Source organism: Ptychodera flava, chromosome 17, assembly GCF_041260155.1.
Source record: "Ptychodera flava strain L36383 chromosome 17, AS_Pfla_20210202, whole genome shotgun sequence".
NCBI classification, from domain to species: domain Eukaryota; kingdom Metazoa; phylum Hemichordata; class Enteropneusta; family Ptychoderidae; genus Ptychodera; species Ptychodera flava.
The window spans coordinates 7030115-7047827 of record NC_091944.1 but is presented as its reverse complement, the minus strand read 5'-3'; the positions used below and the strand labels follow the sequence as shown (position 1 = coordinate 7047827).

The 17713-nt window shown below is 37.4% G+C and overlaps 1 protein-coding gene across 1 annotated transcript in view; it reads right to left on the bottom strand.

Annotated features, from left to right (window-relative positions):
* Positions 1 to 427: 427 nt before the first annotated feature.
* Positions 428 to 17713, bottom strand: part of LOC139116607 (gamma-aminobutyric acid type B receptor subunit 2-like) — a 32195-nt gene continuing 14909 nt past the window's right edge. Inside the window, exons 7-18 of the mRNA XM_070679203.1 lie at positions 13827 to 13937; positions 9677 to 9757; positions 9163 to 9226; positions 8535 to 8618; positions 7876 to 8029; positions 7324 to 7450; positions 6687 to 6800; positions 5838 to 5954; positions 4860 to 5023; positions 3782 to 3944; positions 2736 to 2966; positions 428 to 2392 (exon numbers count right to left, since the gene is read on the bottom strand). Of these exons, the coding sequence (XP_070535304.1) occupies positions 2102 to 2392; positions 2736 to 2966; positions 3782 to 3944; positions 4860 to 5023; positions 5838 to 5954; positions 6687 to 6800; positions 7324 to 7450; positions 7876 to 8029; positions 8535 to 8618; positions 9163 to 9226; positions 9677 to 9757; positions 13827 to 13937 (1701 nt within the window). The 3' untranslated portion in view covers positions 428 to 2101. The remainder of the gene's footprint in view (positions 2393 to 2735; positions 2967 to 3781; positions 3945 to 4859; positions 5024 to 5837; positions 5955 to 6686; positions 6801 to 7323; positions 7451 to 7875; positions 8030 to 8534; positions 8619 to 9162; positions 9227 to 9676; positions 9758 to 13826; positions 13938 to 17713) is intronic.

Genomic DNA, 17713 nt, shown 5'->3' with positions numbered 1-17713 from the left:
AATCTTTAGGGTGGGGATTTAGCCTATGCTTTACTGCGCATGCGTGAGTAGGTTCAACAGTATACGAGTTTCGATCCGATCGAAAATGACTGAATTACAGGTACAACAGAATACATATAGTATAAATATAGGAGCGAGAATTTTAGATATCAACAAATAAGGAAATGGAAATTTCTGTGGTTGCGTCTCGACAGAAATAACAAGCTTTTGCCAGTTGTAAGAAAAAAACCAGATTCTACGTTTCTGTTAAGCGTGTGCTGTAACATTTCGATTTGGTTTAACTGTCTGGAGACAATTCGTATTTGACATAAATTTTACCAAGTCAGTGTCAACTTTTTAAAAGTATACTCGAATTTATTCAAAAAGTAATCTCTGTTTCAGGTTCATTTTCATACTATCAACATAGAGGTACATCTTTCATTTCTTTTCACGCTACTGAGTGGTCTAGAAAACCTCATTGTACCAGATTACTCATGACAAAATATATCTTTCACTCGAAATAATAAAATTCAATACTTCATTTAATATGTAATCGGTCCTTCTTCCCAGTAATTACGCTTTGAAATATCTGGTGGTTAATAGAACTTTCCGTCGACGCGTTCGAGTAGAGGTATCTTTGTAATAAATGTACATTTTCCACTTATACGCAGGGGACAATAAACTGGACATGCAATAGCAATAAATGTGACACTATGTCATTGCTGTCCAATCATAAAAGAAACACATTTTGGTATTTCACTTCCACGCCTACGTTGACATACAAGGCATTGCCGTTGCAAAACATAACACGTTTAATACAACATACAATAATATGAAATATTATAAATTCTTGTCATTTCTTAATTTGTCTGTGAACAATAAAACGTCTCACAATTCCCACATATAGGTTATATTGAAGAGTCAAATACTCAGCATTCTGTCATATATTGTTTTCCGGAGTAGAACTCGAGTTAAATTGTATCAATCAGGACATATATGGCAGAATGCACATCAAATGTTTACAGCTGACGAAGCTGTATGAACCTTTTAAAGTCTTGTTGATACAGGAAGCACCTTCAGGATCTGGTGGCCAGCTGTTACCAAAAGTACAAATATTTCACTAGATGACACCTGGTAAAGTTGATGTATTAATCACCATACAATCTTGTTCGTGATGGTTAATAGGTTTCCCTTTATGGTCTCCCTCATACCTTGTTAATCGCACGAAAATTTGCAAATCGGCTATAAATTACAGCCAGAAGGATGGGGTGCACTTTAGGATCTTATATTTGAGATCAATTGCAAATTTATTCGTACTGGGTATGTATGCCCCAGTGAATTTGTTAAATATTAATACGCAGCTGTAAACAATGGCGACAGAGTGACTGATAATTTGTCCCTTGATAGCACAAATGTCGCACTATTTCAATCACAGTCTTCGTATCCAGATGACCCTTCCAGAAGGGTATAATATAATAGTCATGATGTCAACAGCGTTCAGTGAAAGGCTGATAGAACGAGAAAATTACAGACAATGATGTACACATATATTACACACAATACACACAACGTAATCTGTGAGAATTTTCAAGGTGCATAAAGGGCCTGCATCTTTGAACAAGATCAAAAAGGAATATTGACTAGAGATTCTAATGATTTTGAACGACGGGAGTGAAAGTGGTGCTTTATCACACATAAAATCATAAAAATTCTAACGAACCAATTTGTTTTCACTGTATATATAATATTTTCATACATGCTTTTCCTAAATATGAAAGTTCGTCCGAATGTGCACGTGATTCGAAATACTATGATTATACATTCAAAATTACCATGTTTTATCTTTTGGTGTTTCTATTCCTAGATCGAAGCTACAAAATTCTTGTGAAGATCTGCTCGAAATATTTACTGAAAAGTAACAGCAAAAACTGATGGCATGAATAAGAAACGCTTCATGATCACACTTTGAATTACTTTCTCGAACCCATACTGAAATCAACGTTGATCTGAGCATATGGGAATGTCTTGCCAGATTGATTAACAGGTATTCAATCCTGAAACACATCTTCATCGCTGCTTCCTGATTCATGATCGCGTTCGGACACGGTAACTATGACATCATTCAAAGACTCGTGCACAGCCTCACAATTGTCGTCTTTGGCTCGTTCACGGTGTCACCTGACACACTTCTTTTGTCGTCAGTGGCGCTGCTTTCGTCTGCTGTCGAAGGATTCAGATCCCGTCCCACTTCTTGATCTACTACACTAGCGCTTTCGTCGGCATCTTTTTTTGGTTTCTTTCTCGCTCGGTACTTCTCGATCGCTTCTTTCAGCTGGCTGATCTCAAGCTTAAGTTCGCTGACCTCGTCCTCGCTTACACTTGCCCTTGTGTGTACTATTATGCTCCCTTCAACCTGTAAATAACGACAATAGTAACGTTTAACCATCTCCTCATTCTACGATTGATGGTAACAATTAAACGTTTTCAGAAGTTAAAAGTTTGATATAATAGTAATTACACTGTAACACTGTCTCTTTAATCGAACCATTTCATTCAAGGGCGCATTGGGAGACCAACAAATATGCAGCCGATTATGCTACCATTTTAAAATACGCACAGAGTTAATACTCGTTTACAACTTAGAATTTTTTATGATAAAAGTTGAACGAGCACCTCCTCCGATGCTCGCCGGATTAAACCATTCGTCTCGTAGACTGAGTGTATTAGTTTATGGGTACTTGATATTGTCCATTTACCGTTGTGTAGACATTGGATAGGCTGTCCTTGTCTTTGACTACGCCAAGATAGATGCTGTTCTTCGACAGAAATGTTGTGCTATCCGGCACCCATCGCTGGTTTACCTTGCTTGACATGGCCGCAGACGAAAACGAGTCCCTCCGAGACGAGCGATTTCGTTGTATGCGAGCCCCAGACCTTTGGATATGTCGGCGTTTCAATTTGCGCCTGACTTTGGTCAATTCAAAAACCTTCAAAAGTGTGATATCAAAATGTGCTTAAGAACTTGTTACGGTGATTTGATATGGATATTTTTATATTTTTGTGACTGGAGAGATCTAATTAATTCACATGTATATCTCACTAGATCACCATCACATGTCTTTGGATATGAGCTCCAGTATTTGTAATGAGATGTTAAAGCTACACCTGAAAGCTGTTGTTACATGTGTGATCTTAGCCCTCTTACTTGGGCAAAAATAGTTTTATTTCTGACCCTAGATCTCTTTAAATGATCACTCGCTGGTGTTCTTTTCATGTCCTTTTCTTTCTTAAGCTCACAAGACATAAAAATCAAACCGAGAATGTTTGTTGTCCTGACACGCAGTAAAATGAAGACGAAAAGTTTACTGTTTAGAACTGTATCGTGCATGAGAATGTTTATGTAATTCTGGCACGCAGAATAATTTAATATAATTATTACCTCTGCCGACGATAAATTTACCGTTCAAAATCATATAGAATTTGAACATATTTTGTCACGCAGAGTGCACTCACATTGTTTACGTTTGTTTTAAAGAGCGGACACGAATTGAAAGCTCTTGCCCTTAATATAATAGCGTAGATAGACTCTCGACAAAGAGAAACAAACATTCTTTTTTGCCTAGTCGTGAAAAAATTATTATGTTCACTATAAAGGGCTTAATTTATGTATATCTTATGGCTAGTTATCAATCTTTGTCTAGGAAAATGTAAAATTTGCACACTGACACGATTTAGTCAGCAAAGAAAATGTGGCCTCTAATCAACACTCGTTGAGGGCGCACCGTTGCATAACAAACTCTACCTTTAAAGCGTAATGACTGGTGGAGATAAAGCAAGCTCCCACTAATGTACAAGAAGCGATGATAGCAAACTCGATGTTTGGATTGTGAACGTCCAAAAGTATCACCAAGATGGCGCCGATAATGGATATGACACCATTGGCGCACGTCATCAGACGCATAGACCTGTAAGAGAATTGAAAATGTTGATATATCTTTTCCGATTGTGTATGTCACTGTATAGAACTCAGTGACCAATGGATATATTAGAAACTGACGTCACTTTTTTCAGCAGGATGGCGAAGCAAAACAAGCTCACAGTCAATATTTTTAATAAATTGTTTTATGACCAAACATAACTAACATAAATATTTTACCCTATGAAGACATTAGCAAAATTTGAGATGAACGAGAAAGTTCTCAATAATATTTTGCCTGTGGAAGGGGCATTTACTTCAACTGTCACACCATCAAGTATTTAGTCATTGATGTAAAGACATTACACTGTTATCAAAATTTAAATGTTTTTAACTTTGACAATCGATAATCTTTGTGAAGATGGGTATTGGTTATTTTGTGAAAAGGCTCACAAAACATAACTGAAGTGCAGTGACAACTAACATTTATTCCAGAGGTCATTTTAGATTCAAAACATTAATTCTTTCAATTCGGTCCTTGAAGAAAGAACTTTTATTACATTTAAACAGAGTAGCTCAGACAGACGTACTACTTAATTACAAAGTTGAAATGGTGCACAAAAATGGTCAGCCTGTATCTGACACGATATTCAAAATTGGCATGTTGAAACAGTGGTTATAGGAGGTGTGTATTCAAAGGCAGAAAAACATAAACATACAAAAAGGAGACTGCCTATTGGTCTATTGGTAGACTAAACTCAGACAGACAGACAGACAAACACATATAATACATACATACATACATACATACATACATACATACATACATACATACATACAGACAGACAGACAGACAGACAGACAGACAGACAGACAGACAGACAGACAGACAGACAGACAGACAGACAGACAGACAGACAAAACAGGTGCCAGACAGCGTAAAAACACCACAACATCATTGTACCTGATTTCATACATCATCTTTGCCGAGGTTATCTTGCTCTTGCAAGATACGACACATGCTGTCATTATTTGTGCACCCTTGTAAACGTAGAGGGCGGAAATCCAGTAATTCCATTCTGTAAAACACGTGGTCCTTTTGAAGTGTATGACTTCATCCGGTCGAAACTACCAATAATAATAAAATGTCAAATCTAAAAATAAACAATAACCACTCGGGTGGACTGTAAGCGTGGCAACACACAAGTTTGCAAACAATTCCTTGATCCTGAGCTATCTAAATGTTTCGATGACGAGATTGAGAAATATAATGGCTTACTCGAAATCATCAAGTGGAACATATGAATAGTAATAATTTTTAAAGATAAGATGGAATTTCTTTCTTTTTCTTTCCAAGTCTCACTTCCAAGGATCAATAAAAACATACATAATACACTAGTAGAAATACCAGGCTTAAACTTTTTTCTTTGGACGGCTGCATGCACACTTCCTAGAGAAAATCATTCAAGATCTTCCGCGCACAGAGATCACTCTATACAGAAGAGGATTTGTGTTAAACATAGCAATATATTTTATCTTCCCGGTTTCTTTCTTGTAGTACCCGCCTTGGTACAGTAAGTTTTAGAATATTTCTCAATAATCCTTTGGTAATCAAAAGTGAAATCGAGAGTAAACGAGCAAGTTTTGAGCTTCGAGAAACAGATTACCTAAGCATATCGAATATTCAAAAGTCAAAAACACTCGGGGTGTTAACTCTACAGAGGAACATCACCGATAAAAATTGAGTTTATTTCAAATGATGATTTCTTAAGCAGCAGATTAGCATACTTTTTTACATATAATATGTTAATGGTCAATGTTTTCGAAACTCTCTCTCTCTCTCTCTCTCTCTCTCTCTCTCTCTCTCTCTCTCTCTCTCTCTCTCTCTCTCTCTCTCTCTCTCTCTCTCTCTCTCTCTCTCTCCATCAACGAATGACATTACCTCTGTTGCAAAGCGGACTTCTCCAACCTCAGGGGGATCGTAAAACTGTCGTGTCATCAGTATCACCAGGTCAACCATTACTATGCCGGCGACGCTGCAAGCCTGATACATGTCTGACTATGATCACATTGAAAAGATACTCGAAGTTAAAATCTTTATTCAAGGACAAATGATTTATAAGTGACCATCTAATTTAATTCAACAGTGGGTACTCTCTTCCATTGAATTAAATCTGTGATCTGCCCTAACAATGCTGAACAAGTATTAGATGGACCGATTACTATATCGCCCTCTAGCTGGTACACAAGTCTTTATGAAATACTTAAAGCCAATGCGTCTTCATTCTGTGATCATCAAGCAACAAACATCCTCCAGCTAAGAGTACACCCCTGGGTTTTGACTTGTTCATGGCATTATACATGAACTAATATCATAGTTTGACGTCAGTTGAGATATTTGACAAAGAACTGTGGACCAACTGGAGTCTCTCAAAATAAATTGTTTCCAGACACGGACCGTGTCGCGGTCCGCAGTCATTTAACATTACCATTGACAGTGACATAATTCGCTAAACGTATAATATTGGCTTAACCACACCCCCCCCCAAAAAAAAACAGACATTACAAAAAATTACAAACAAACTGCGAACCAGTTTGCCCTGAATTGAAATTAAGCGACATGAGCTCCACAAATCCTCGAGAATATTCACATACTACATTCACAGGTGTAAGGCAGGTTCAAAGAAATTTCGAGGATATTCCAAAATTGACTCAAAGTTTTGATTGCAATTGACTCAAAGTTTTGATAAATTGTAAGTTAGGAGTGACACCAGTGGAACCCTACACGTACCCGATTAACTTTGAACATTTCGATCGTCGACAGTGATCGGTACATATATACCGTTTTGACACACATAGATCCGTAACCCAGGGTAAATGCGAGGGAGATAACCCATGGACGAATCTGGAAGAAGATATGTCATTAACTGAAATAAGAATATTTTTAAGGGAGGTCACATTAGCAGGAATATTTACAGGTCATAACCATAACGAGGATAATGCACATGTGTCAAGACCTGCTCCGAAGAGTAATGGAACTTGACCGACTGTTTCTTTTTTGGAGTGTTTGTTAATCGGTCGATTGTTGTTTGTTAGGTCCAACTAGGCATAAGAAACAAAGCTTTTTGCTAACAATATATATATATATATATATATATATATATATATATATATATATATTATATATATATATAATATAGTGTTATATATAATATATTATATATGAATATATGAATATATGAGTGTGTATATGCGTTATTGTATGTGTATTTATGTCTCTTGTCGGTATTACGACAAGAAGGTATTACGTAAATAAATGTCTGGTGGAGTCACATTCATAGGATTCCAGATCGTTTTGTGATATCATCGTTTTGAAATTGTGCTTAGTTTATTTGAAAATTACACAAAAAATAATCGAGACGCTAGACCTGGCAGAGCAAAGCGATGTAAAAAGAATCCAACAAGCCACCGTCAAGACTGTACAGAGCAACAGCAACATAGGCCAGTATACATCCAACGATTGAAATGAAATCAAGACCGTTGTAGGAGTTTTTTCTGAAAAGAAAAAAACTTTGAGTGTGTATATTTCATCTGAACATAGCATTATACAATGCAGATTGTTCTAAAGTTCGTCTGCATAATACGGAGGCGCTGTCACTTTAACAGTATGTCTCGTGGCGCTGCTTATAATTAGCAAATGACCCTAAGAATCACGCTCCTTGTTGAAACACATATTCAATGGACAACTATAATCTTGGTGACAATACTCAGTGAATGCTCTCACATATGCAAAGATAAGGCAAGGTCAACTTGTTCACTCTGCCTGCCGTCTTAAATTCAATGGGCCCGCATTGGCAATGTGAACTCATCATATCACATCCTTAGTTCGAATTTGGACAAACCTGTAAACGTAACATTTGATGCAGAGGAGCGCTAAATTCGGTTGCGCTTTTGTTTACCGATTAGCGGAAGTTACTTACAATATTGGTCTCCACAAACACAATGTTACGTACAAAAATATGCACGTAAACAGAAAACATGAGGCTGTTAAAGCGTCAAACGTCAAAACAAGTGGAAAATATAAGTCAACTTGTTTCTCTGTAATCCCTCGGCCGTCGACAGGAGTTTGGTTGCCTGTACAGTGTAAGAACAAGGAAATTATCATGTGTATGCCGACTGCAAACTTATCGTACGAATGTTAGGGCTCTTTGAAAAGTAGATGGCCAAGGTAAATGGTAATGATAATCTTAACAGATGAGGAACTAAACCTTTCTTCAAAAATCTCTTTTGAGTGCGCAAAAAATGCCATGATCACTGCAAGCTGTACATACTGCAATCAAAGTTTTTGTCAGCCTTAAAAGCTTCTTAGCCTTTTTCATATATAATAAGGATTATTTTGCTGCTGACAAAATGATAATTTTCTCACCCATTAAATTAATAATTGTAGACAGTTGAGAATTTTTGTTTCCAATTGTTCGACGAAACTTCAATGAATACGATTTCATATTTCCAATTTAGCAATATATACTCGTCCTTGCAACCTTGCATATTTTTATTTAAAAATATGCAATGTTCCTTACATATTATCGATGTAGAAGCAGAAATTCGCGAAATTTGCTGAATAGCATCTTTATCTTACCATGCCATTGGAAAGTCTTCCCTTCGATCTGTATCAAAGTATCCGTGATGTGAGAATACACTGAAACTTCAACCAACTCTTTTTCTGTTGAAAGGGTAGTATTCATGACAAATTGTAACTCGGTAAATGTAGTCCACGGTTAGGAAAGTAATGTCAGGTCTTACATTACAATATAACATCTCGTTAGATTACTTTCTGGTGTTCTTATAAATTAGTGGTCGTATGTCCACTTCTTCAATCATATCTTAGATAACACTCGCTACTTGTGCTTCGTTGTCAGGGCCTTAGCCAAGTGGTAAAAGCCAGTTTAGCTACGATTCGGGTAATTTACATTAATTTACTTATAAATAGTGTTGAAAATTCGGGTGTAGCAACAGGCTGCAGGCCTGATTTTTAAACGGATTACTCATCAAAATTGCCTCTATATATAAGTGACTAGCTATAGATTTCAAACGGACGGTGGAAATGATTGCACGAAAGATAAGCACTGTAGTGACACAGATATGTCTGAGAACGATACCACTATTATCACCGTCAGGCTAAGTATAGATTCTTCTTACAGAGTAAATACGGCAATGTAAAGGAGCTACAAATGAGAGAAGACATGTTTATTTTAAAGCTAACTTGCCTTGATACTGTAGTATTGTAACTGGCATTTCTCGTTCCCCCTTGCCATTGAATTCAACGTAGCCCTTCAAAAGACAACCAGTTAAAGACGGCGTTTGTAATATAGGAAGTGCGAGTTTTCTTGGTCGACCACCGATGAAAAGAGAATCAGTTGGTATATTATAACAGCAATATTTTCATACTTGAAATCATGAATTACGGATGAATGTATTTATTTTCATCGCTAGTAGTATTTTTTGTTATACGCCACATGCTCATTTTGTGTCACGATTCGCTAGAAGAAGTCACATGATGAGAAAATACGCAGTCTGGTGTCTGTTGCCTCAAAAAATGACAGGGCCGGGGGTATTTTTCAAAGACTATTTTCCTGGGGAAATACTTTCATATTGTGAAGAAAATGACCGGTCCCTTGACCGTGCGTGAGTATCGTCTGTGATACGTTGCTTGGTCGAATTTGTACAATCTCCACGCTTAAGAAAGAAATAGTCAATTTTAGAGAATATTGTGATACATACAGTCTTGCCATTAAACTTGACGTCCATCAGGGATTGGTACACAACATCAGCAACTTCGGGTCCGCCTGTTGTCATATTGGCCTGTAGACAGTAAAGTTATGTTGTTATTAATGACTGATTTAATTTGTTTTACGTCCGCAATACAATATATCCTCTGTTTTTACACAATTATTGATTTTGACGTATGCTGATATTTAAGAGGTTTTCAAATGCTAAGCAATTATTTTCAGCTTGACCATTAACTCACTCTCTCTCTCTCTCTCTCTCTCTCTCCTCTCTCTCTCTCTCTCTCTCTCTCTCTCTCTCTCTCTCTCTCTCTGATATGAAGCGAAAAACTTCGGTTAAACTTTAGGGACCGAGCACAATTAACGGCGGGGGGGGGGGGCGGAAGAGGAAAATGGGGGGGCCACGAAAAAAAATGAGTGTTCTTGGGGTGGGCCATGAAAATTCCAGGAAGGTAAGGGTGGGCCACCAAAATTTTTTACACCATGACAGACAGAGAATATTTTTCAGCATTTTTGTTCCTTGTTGAAGTTGGAGTTCCTTGTTAAACTTCTTGTAGCGTGATGAAATACCAAGTCTTGAACCTCACAATGCAGTTGTTCTGTGTAAAATCAGCAATATTATGATTAAAATAGCACAACACAATACTGACAAGTATATTCCCTTACAAAACTGAACTGCCTATTAGCCAGTCCACATAACTGTGTGGAACAGGTGGCATGGCTATTTGAGGGAAAATAGGCAGTCCATAGCAGCCCAACCTGCCACATGCCAGTATTGGAAATACGACATGTTAAAATTTGAACATTCATCACAAGCTATGCATGTGAAATCAGGCTCAGCCATGTGAAGTAACCATTCATTAGCAGTCCTATTGAATTCATGACAGAAGGGAAGATTGTCAATGGATTGAATGGTAGCTTACACATGTGGCAGTAAAAATTTAGACATGCATTAATAAACTCCAAGGACTGACTTGTTTGTCAATTCTCATGTTTTCATATCCCTATTGTCTATTTAATTTAAATAAATTAGGCAGCACTCATGTGTAGAGTTGTTTTTACTTGAGTTAAGTTTTTCAGGTGAAATTACTCATGTTTGCACAATAGAAATGTCACATGGGTCACATGCACTGGTTACCAGTTAAATTGTTCTCAGACTTAAATATTTAGTGGATACAGAAGCAACGGTTTGCCATTTTAAAGTGACAGTGTAAAGCTGTACGTTTTTGATTTTGTTAATATTTTTGTTATGTATTACTTTATTGGTTCACAAATTTAAGTTGAATTAGCTCGTTGATATTATCAATACAACCAACATACACTTTGTGTGCATGTATATTATAAAAGTCCACGTGTTATTGTGTTCAATTAAAGTTTAGTCCAGACCAAAATGTGTTTACCAACAATAACAATGCTGACTTTACATAATACAGGTTGTGAACACTGGACATTTGAACGTGTTTTAGAAAATAGAATAACATTTGCAATACTGGCTAACATGATTTTGAAAAGAGAGAAAAACCTGTAGTCGATGTACGAAGAACAAAATTCTGCCAAAATTATGAAGTTACAGACTATCCCTTAAATATAGTTAGAATTAATTTAATTCATCTCCATTCAAAAAAAAGAGACCAGGATTTTCAGCATAAACCAATGAATATGACAAGAGGGGAGTAATGCAGATGGCTGCGAACGTCTGTGAGTAGTAAATTAAATCAGATAAATCAGCACAGATCAAATTTTAAACATCGTTTATTTTTATTTTCAAAATGTGAAATAATTAACACATGTTCACCGCTAAATATTCAATATGATCGGAACCTGCATTCTATTGAAAGGTACTCACATGGTTGGATCTGTCAATAAATTTTGTCAGATCATCACACAACGACGAACACACTTGCGACGGTTCTGCATCTGCCATTGTAAAACTTTCGCGATCACAACTTACATAAAACTTAATGGAAACGAAGTACAGGTACTGTTCATCCCCAAACCGTTCAAAAATCGAGCCGGATCGACTAACGGTTCTGACGATGTATGATGTCGTGACTTTGGAAAGAGTTGCGTTTCCGAGAGTGGACGGCACGCAACAGGGTATGAACGTAAGGGTCCCGTAAATGAGTATGCTGGAATTTAACAAGGCTGATCAGTATTGCAACGGGGTTCACTTAGTGTGCTGGCTTAGTGTGCTGGACTTCCGTATTTTAACTGATCTCTTCATATAAAGTCATTTTTTGCTTATTAGAAAAATCTAAAAGAACAGTTTACGCGTACTTGAAATGTCAAAATTTTGCGACGGTCACGACCCTTGACCTTTCGAATTTGACCAATGCTTTGTGTTCCCACGCGATCGTTATCGGACACATTATGCGTTGCATCTCTCAAATGAGATAACGCATAGTTTTTTCAAGTATTAACGGCTGTTCAAATCTCCAGCTGAATCTTACGAATTATGGCTGATTTCTCAGTCATTTCTTCCCCCAGTGACGACACATTTTTAGTCAAAACAGCAAGTGAGTTAGGTCTATGTATGTTTCGGTGGACATTTCCCCGCGACATTGTTGGATGCAGTGACCGAGATAGCAAGTCGCCGTGGACGATAATTTTCCATTGATCCGGTAAGTATTTGAAATGCATATTTATAAAGGGCAATTACGAAATTAGTATGCCTTATAGAGAGGCTTTTCTCTGCACATCGATGTTTCCCTGGGAAGCTTGGCTTTGTATATGGCCCGACATTTTTAACCTGAGCTTGAGGGCCAGTGGCAACAACTAGTCAAGTCAATACAACTTACACAAGCCCAATACATTTCTAGATATGTTACACTTTTAATGTGTTAATTTTCCACTCGCAAAGATGCATGTAAAAAATTCCTCTATGTGTATGTAACAAATCACACACATGTTCTGAAACTGTATTGTAAATTTGTTGTCTTAATAAATGTTGCTAAGTTCATTCTCTTCTTTCTGTTTCATTTCAGTGTGCATATCAGCCAAGGCCCAAGAAAATTCGGCAAGAATAATCATGACCTACCTAAAGAAGTCTTCAATATCAAATTTCAAAACAAAATAGGACATGAAAGACGAGACTTGGCCAGAGCTAAATGAACTCTTTTAAAAACTAATCTTTGACTAAATCACTTTTCACTGTGTCTATGAATTTGTTGAAGCCAAAAATTTATTAAATTGGTCATCAGACTTACAGATATAGGCCTATTTTGTGCTTTTTATTTTGAACGTTTGGAAAGGTGAGTCTGCTTGTGTTTGCTGTGATCAGGTGAGTCTGAGTTGCTTTTAACTCTGTTTGGCCTGTCTTAGTTTTAGGCCAAATATGGTTAAATTACATCTGTAACCAATTGTATCATATAATACATGTACACTAAAAGAGAAAAGTACTTGATTTCACTGGAATTTGATTTCACTTATTTGATATTTGCTTACACCTTGCAAACATGCAAATGTAACAATGTTTACCAAATTCGTAACAGCAACATCAATAAAAGTAAAATCTGGTGTCAAATCAGTACTTTTCATGGTGCTCTTTTTCTGCCAGGATGACCCTGTCATTCATATGTGCATTCAAAATAACCGTTCGTTCACATACATGTGAACAGTTCAAAATAACCATTCGTTATTCAAAATAACCATTCGTTCACATTTATGTGAATGGCTAGCTGAAATGAATGTGTACTGCCTAACTGCCTATTCCCTATGCACATACAGTTAGCCATGCCAACTAGCCATGTGAATGCTAATTTCACATGGTACTGACAGGCATTCCTGTTCTATAAGCTAGCTGTAGGTGTTACAAGTAGTAAAGCTTGAACATATGTTATTTTGTTTGTTATTTATACATTTATTTGTTTATTATTTATTTCAAGAATGCAAGAATGTTGTTTTCACTAAAGCATATATTAAAAGTTATAAGGATTATATATATGTGTACAACTTTGTACCCATGTAATCTTTCTTTTTTTTCGGGGGGGGGGGCCACAAAAATTTTGTTGCCGGTGATGGGGGGGCCACTAAAATTTTTGCTGGTGTTAGGGGGGGGGGGGCCTGTAAAAAATTTTTGCACCACATATTTTCTCTTCAGCCCCCCCCCCCCCCGCCGTTAATTGTGCTCGTTCCCTTAAACTTACACGAAGAGCGGCTTCGGTCAATGCGAATGCTATCGCCCACACTCCGTCATACACAGCGTCAAAGTTGAGCGTTGATCCTATCGCCGTGCTCTGTTTGCCGACCAAATGTTCCTGCAAAGAGTTCGTATGATTCGTTTCTCAGCACTGTGCTATCAATGGTTATATTCGCTCAGATTATTTCACAGAAGCAGCGTCATCGACGTTGTACCTGTACATGTATATGCTCACAGATGCTAGAGGGGCAAGCCAGATTCAATGGTATAATAGTAGCAGACAACTTGCGCTGGTCAATAGCTGTAACGTTTGATCATATTTTCACTATTTTTGTTTAGCTGTCGTACATGTGTAGACTGCATTGCTACGGTTGACAAGTATATTCTGGTTCGGACTATTATTCAAATGTAAACAATAACAGCGCACTTTACACATGTGGACAGTGGACGCTAAATAGTAAGTGTTTGAACATGCTAAGGTGAGTACAATAGGTGACACTAGTTGAGATTATAAAAAACACAAATAGTGAAAAATATAAGTTACAGCTCCTCTAAGGAGCTGTGACAATTGAACCCTCTATCGTATGTACGTGATACTCAGATTTTACTTTACTTATTGACAATGCGTTAAAGTGGAGACATCATATTGCGGAGGTGAAAAAAAAGATTTGTAGGTTATGTGGAATTTTTATAAGTTGAGAACGATAGTACCACAGTCGAACGTTGGTTACGCTCTATAACACTTTTATTGTTCTTCATCCCCTAAATTAAACAGTAGATTAGGCCAGACTTCAATCAAATTTGTTGGGCCAGTGGAGAAAACATTAAAACTATTCATTCAAGACACCTCTTCAAGTATGAACTGAAAAAGTATCTCTTATTAGGCTTGCAATTTTATCTTTTCCTTGTCATGCGTGTATAGCTTTTCTTAGAAATTGTTGTATTGTTTTGATTTATATTTATTTTCTTATACTGTACTGATTTACCGAGTCTAAAATTGTTCATCTATATCAATTTTCTAAAAGGAACAGTGTAACCTAAATTATACCAGTATTTTGAAACCTGTTGTACAGTGAGTTGTGAGCTTTAACCCGATTAGTTGCGGAATGCAACTATTTTTCAGTCCTTTTCTCATTGAATTTTTGCCAGGTTTAAATAGTGTTGTATTGTCATTTTTTCCATGACCTATGAGAAATAAACTATTATTATTATTATTATATTATTATTATTATTATTATTATTATTATTATTATTATTATTATTACAAGTTTAGGGGCTATAAGTATTATATAGAAATCTAATAATAGTTCATTGAGGCTGTGTGGGAATTCTGATAAAGAGGTGTTGTATATTTTAATTTTGTCAATAGGGGTGACTTCCCATTGATGTACGTGCAGCGCAGTTTTCTTCCATCAAAAGTCACGACTATGAAAAAGATTTCCAATATAAATTAACTCTCTCTCTCTCTCTCTCTCTCTCTCTCTCTCTCTCTCTCTCTCTCTCTCTCTCTCTCTCTCTCTCTTCTCTCTCTCTCTCTCTCTCTCTGTGTGCTGGGAAATTGCTATGCTGCGACCACCGAACGAATATTTTCCATACATTAGGGGTATTATTAAAAGTTCATTGTATAAATCTAACCAGTGTAGTCTGGCACACAGGTTATCGTAACGTTGCTTGGATAGTCGTTCGAGGAGGGCGGCCGCAGGTCGCCGTTTACTTGGGTCTTTTTTTCCAAGTAAACGGCGACCTGCGGCCGCCCGCCTCTTACGACTATCCAAGCAACGTTACGATATTCTGTGGTCTGGCAGAGACCTGCGATTCGCGTTCTCTCTGTTGGAACACGCGCGCGCGCCCTTGAGAGGCGCGACGCGATTCCCAGAGCATGCGCAATTGAGAGTGTGTGCGCGTGACAGTATAGTAGAATGTCTCTCGTGCTATCGTGTCGTTAGCTTTAAAAATGATGGAATGTCAACAGAAACTGGAATTACTGCAGAGAATACTTTTCAGGATATCAGATGTGAGTGTCTAGGTACCAAGTAGGACGTTTAGGAAATCCTTTCAGAAACTTCACGCCGCCTGTGGCCATTTGTGGAGTACTATGAGCTTATAGGCTTACGTAACTGCAGCGTAAACAGTATTTCTACTGTACATACTGCCGGAACATATGCGATGGAAATGTTTGTGTTTCACGTCGTTCAATTATTCAGATGGAAATGCCGCCCTCTACTCCAAACTTTGAAAAAAACAGGGTGACAGACTTTGGAATGCTAACTCTTGTATAACAATGACGTAATTTAATGGGAAGACATTTGTATTCGAGCACGGCTACAGTACAGTTTTTGATTCGAGAACTCTCACCATGTCGGATTCACTGAAACAGTCATGCTCAACAATCCAGAGGGTGAGTCGAACTTTTTCCTATGTCCATGTAGAACTTGTGCAAAAATAAGCGAATCCACAGGCCTTTGGCGAATCAATAAATGCGTTTTTCACCGAGCTGAAAGGTGGAAAGATTAATTATTTTGTAGCACGTCAGTAGTTTGATATGACTAACGCCTTCACAATAATACTGGCTATTCTATTGAGCATCGTGCTACAGGTCAAAATCTTATTCCTCAGGTTGATATACATATGTAGAGATTTTATAGAAACTATTCCATAGCTATTTACATTTCTTTATCACTTCATGCGGTTTTGCGGTTTCCTGTTTTTTGTTAGCCGATTAGCCGGCACACGCCAAAACGACTAGTCTTTCGGTTTTCTATAATTTTGAGTTGGCACGCGCCAAAACGATTAGTCTATTGCGCTAGTATTTCTGGGCACGTTTTAGTCTCACTGTTTACCTCCGGTTGGTTAGCAACCGCAGTTTAATTGACAGCCGATTCTTTATATTTAGGGTAAATTGTTGCAATAAGTGTTTCCTACGACGTTCGCACAAGTGAGAGCCCGATACTATGTCAAGTAGGAAGTATTAAACGTGATATCTTGTAATATTCCCCCTTGTCTTGGCCTGCTGGGTTTTTTAAAAAGTGTTTAAAGGTATACAGGCACCATGTTCAAAATAAGCCGTTGCAACCATGGAAAGGGATCTAGCTAGTCATAGAGTTTATGGGGTCACGCCAGGTCACACTAAAATACTGCACCACTACATGGTCATAATTTGTCTTCACTTCATTATTCTTCCTGGAATGAGACAAAGAAATCATTAATTGTCAATCCATAAAATAAATAAGTACCAGTGAATCTTGGATGCTAAGGGGAATTGGGTTCACAAAATTAATTTGAGATACTAGTAGAATTAATTTTATCACATAAAATTAATTTGAAGGCATAAACTTATTTCGATGAATGCGAACTTAGTAATATACTACATAGCACTTATTTGAGATGACTGCATGGAACAAAATTAAAAATGCTTGAAAAATTATTTCTGGTCTATATAAAATTAATTCTAACACACTAAAATTAACGGAAAACATAATTTTGACCAGAATGGCCCCAATATACATTATCTTTATTACACCTGCGTCTGCAATCTTTGGAGTTTTCTCCGTACAGTAAATTTCGGTATCAGGGGACGCAGAGTCCAATAACTGTGCCGCGGAGTACAATAACTTTTGGTGTTATTGGACGCTATTTGACCTTTGACCTCAAAACACCATTACGTCAATGCGGGGAAATACTTCTAAACATTGGGTACTTCACAACGTTGGTAGTGGTGAATCAAAAGTCTGTGAATTCGGGTGAAATTATGCTGCCGGCCTACAATTTCTCACACGTACACTGTGCTGCGCGGGTTTGAAATTTCGTTCTGTGCGCTTAGCGGACGCGCTTAACGCGTTCTCAGTTTGCTCGCGATCGCTCAGTGCAGTGCGGGACGGTCATCCCCAAAAAAGC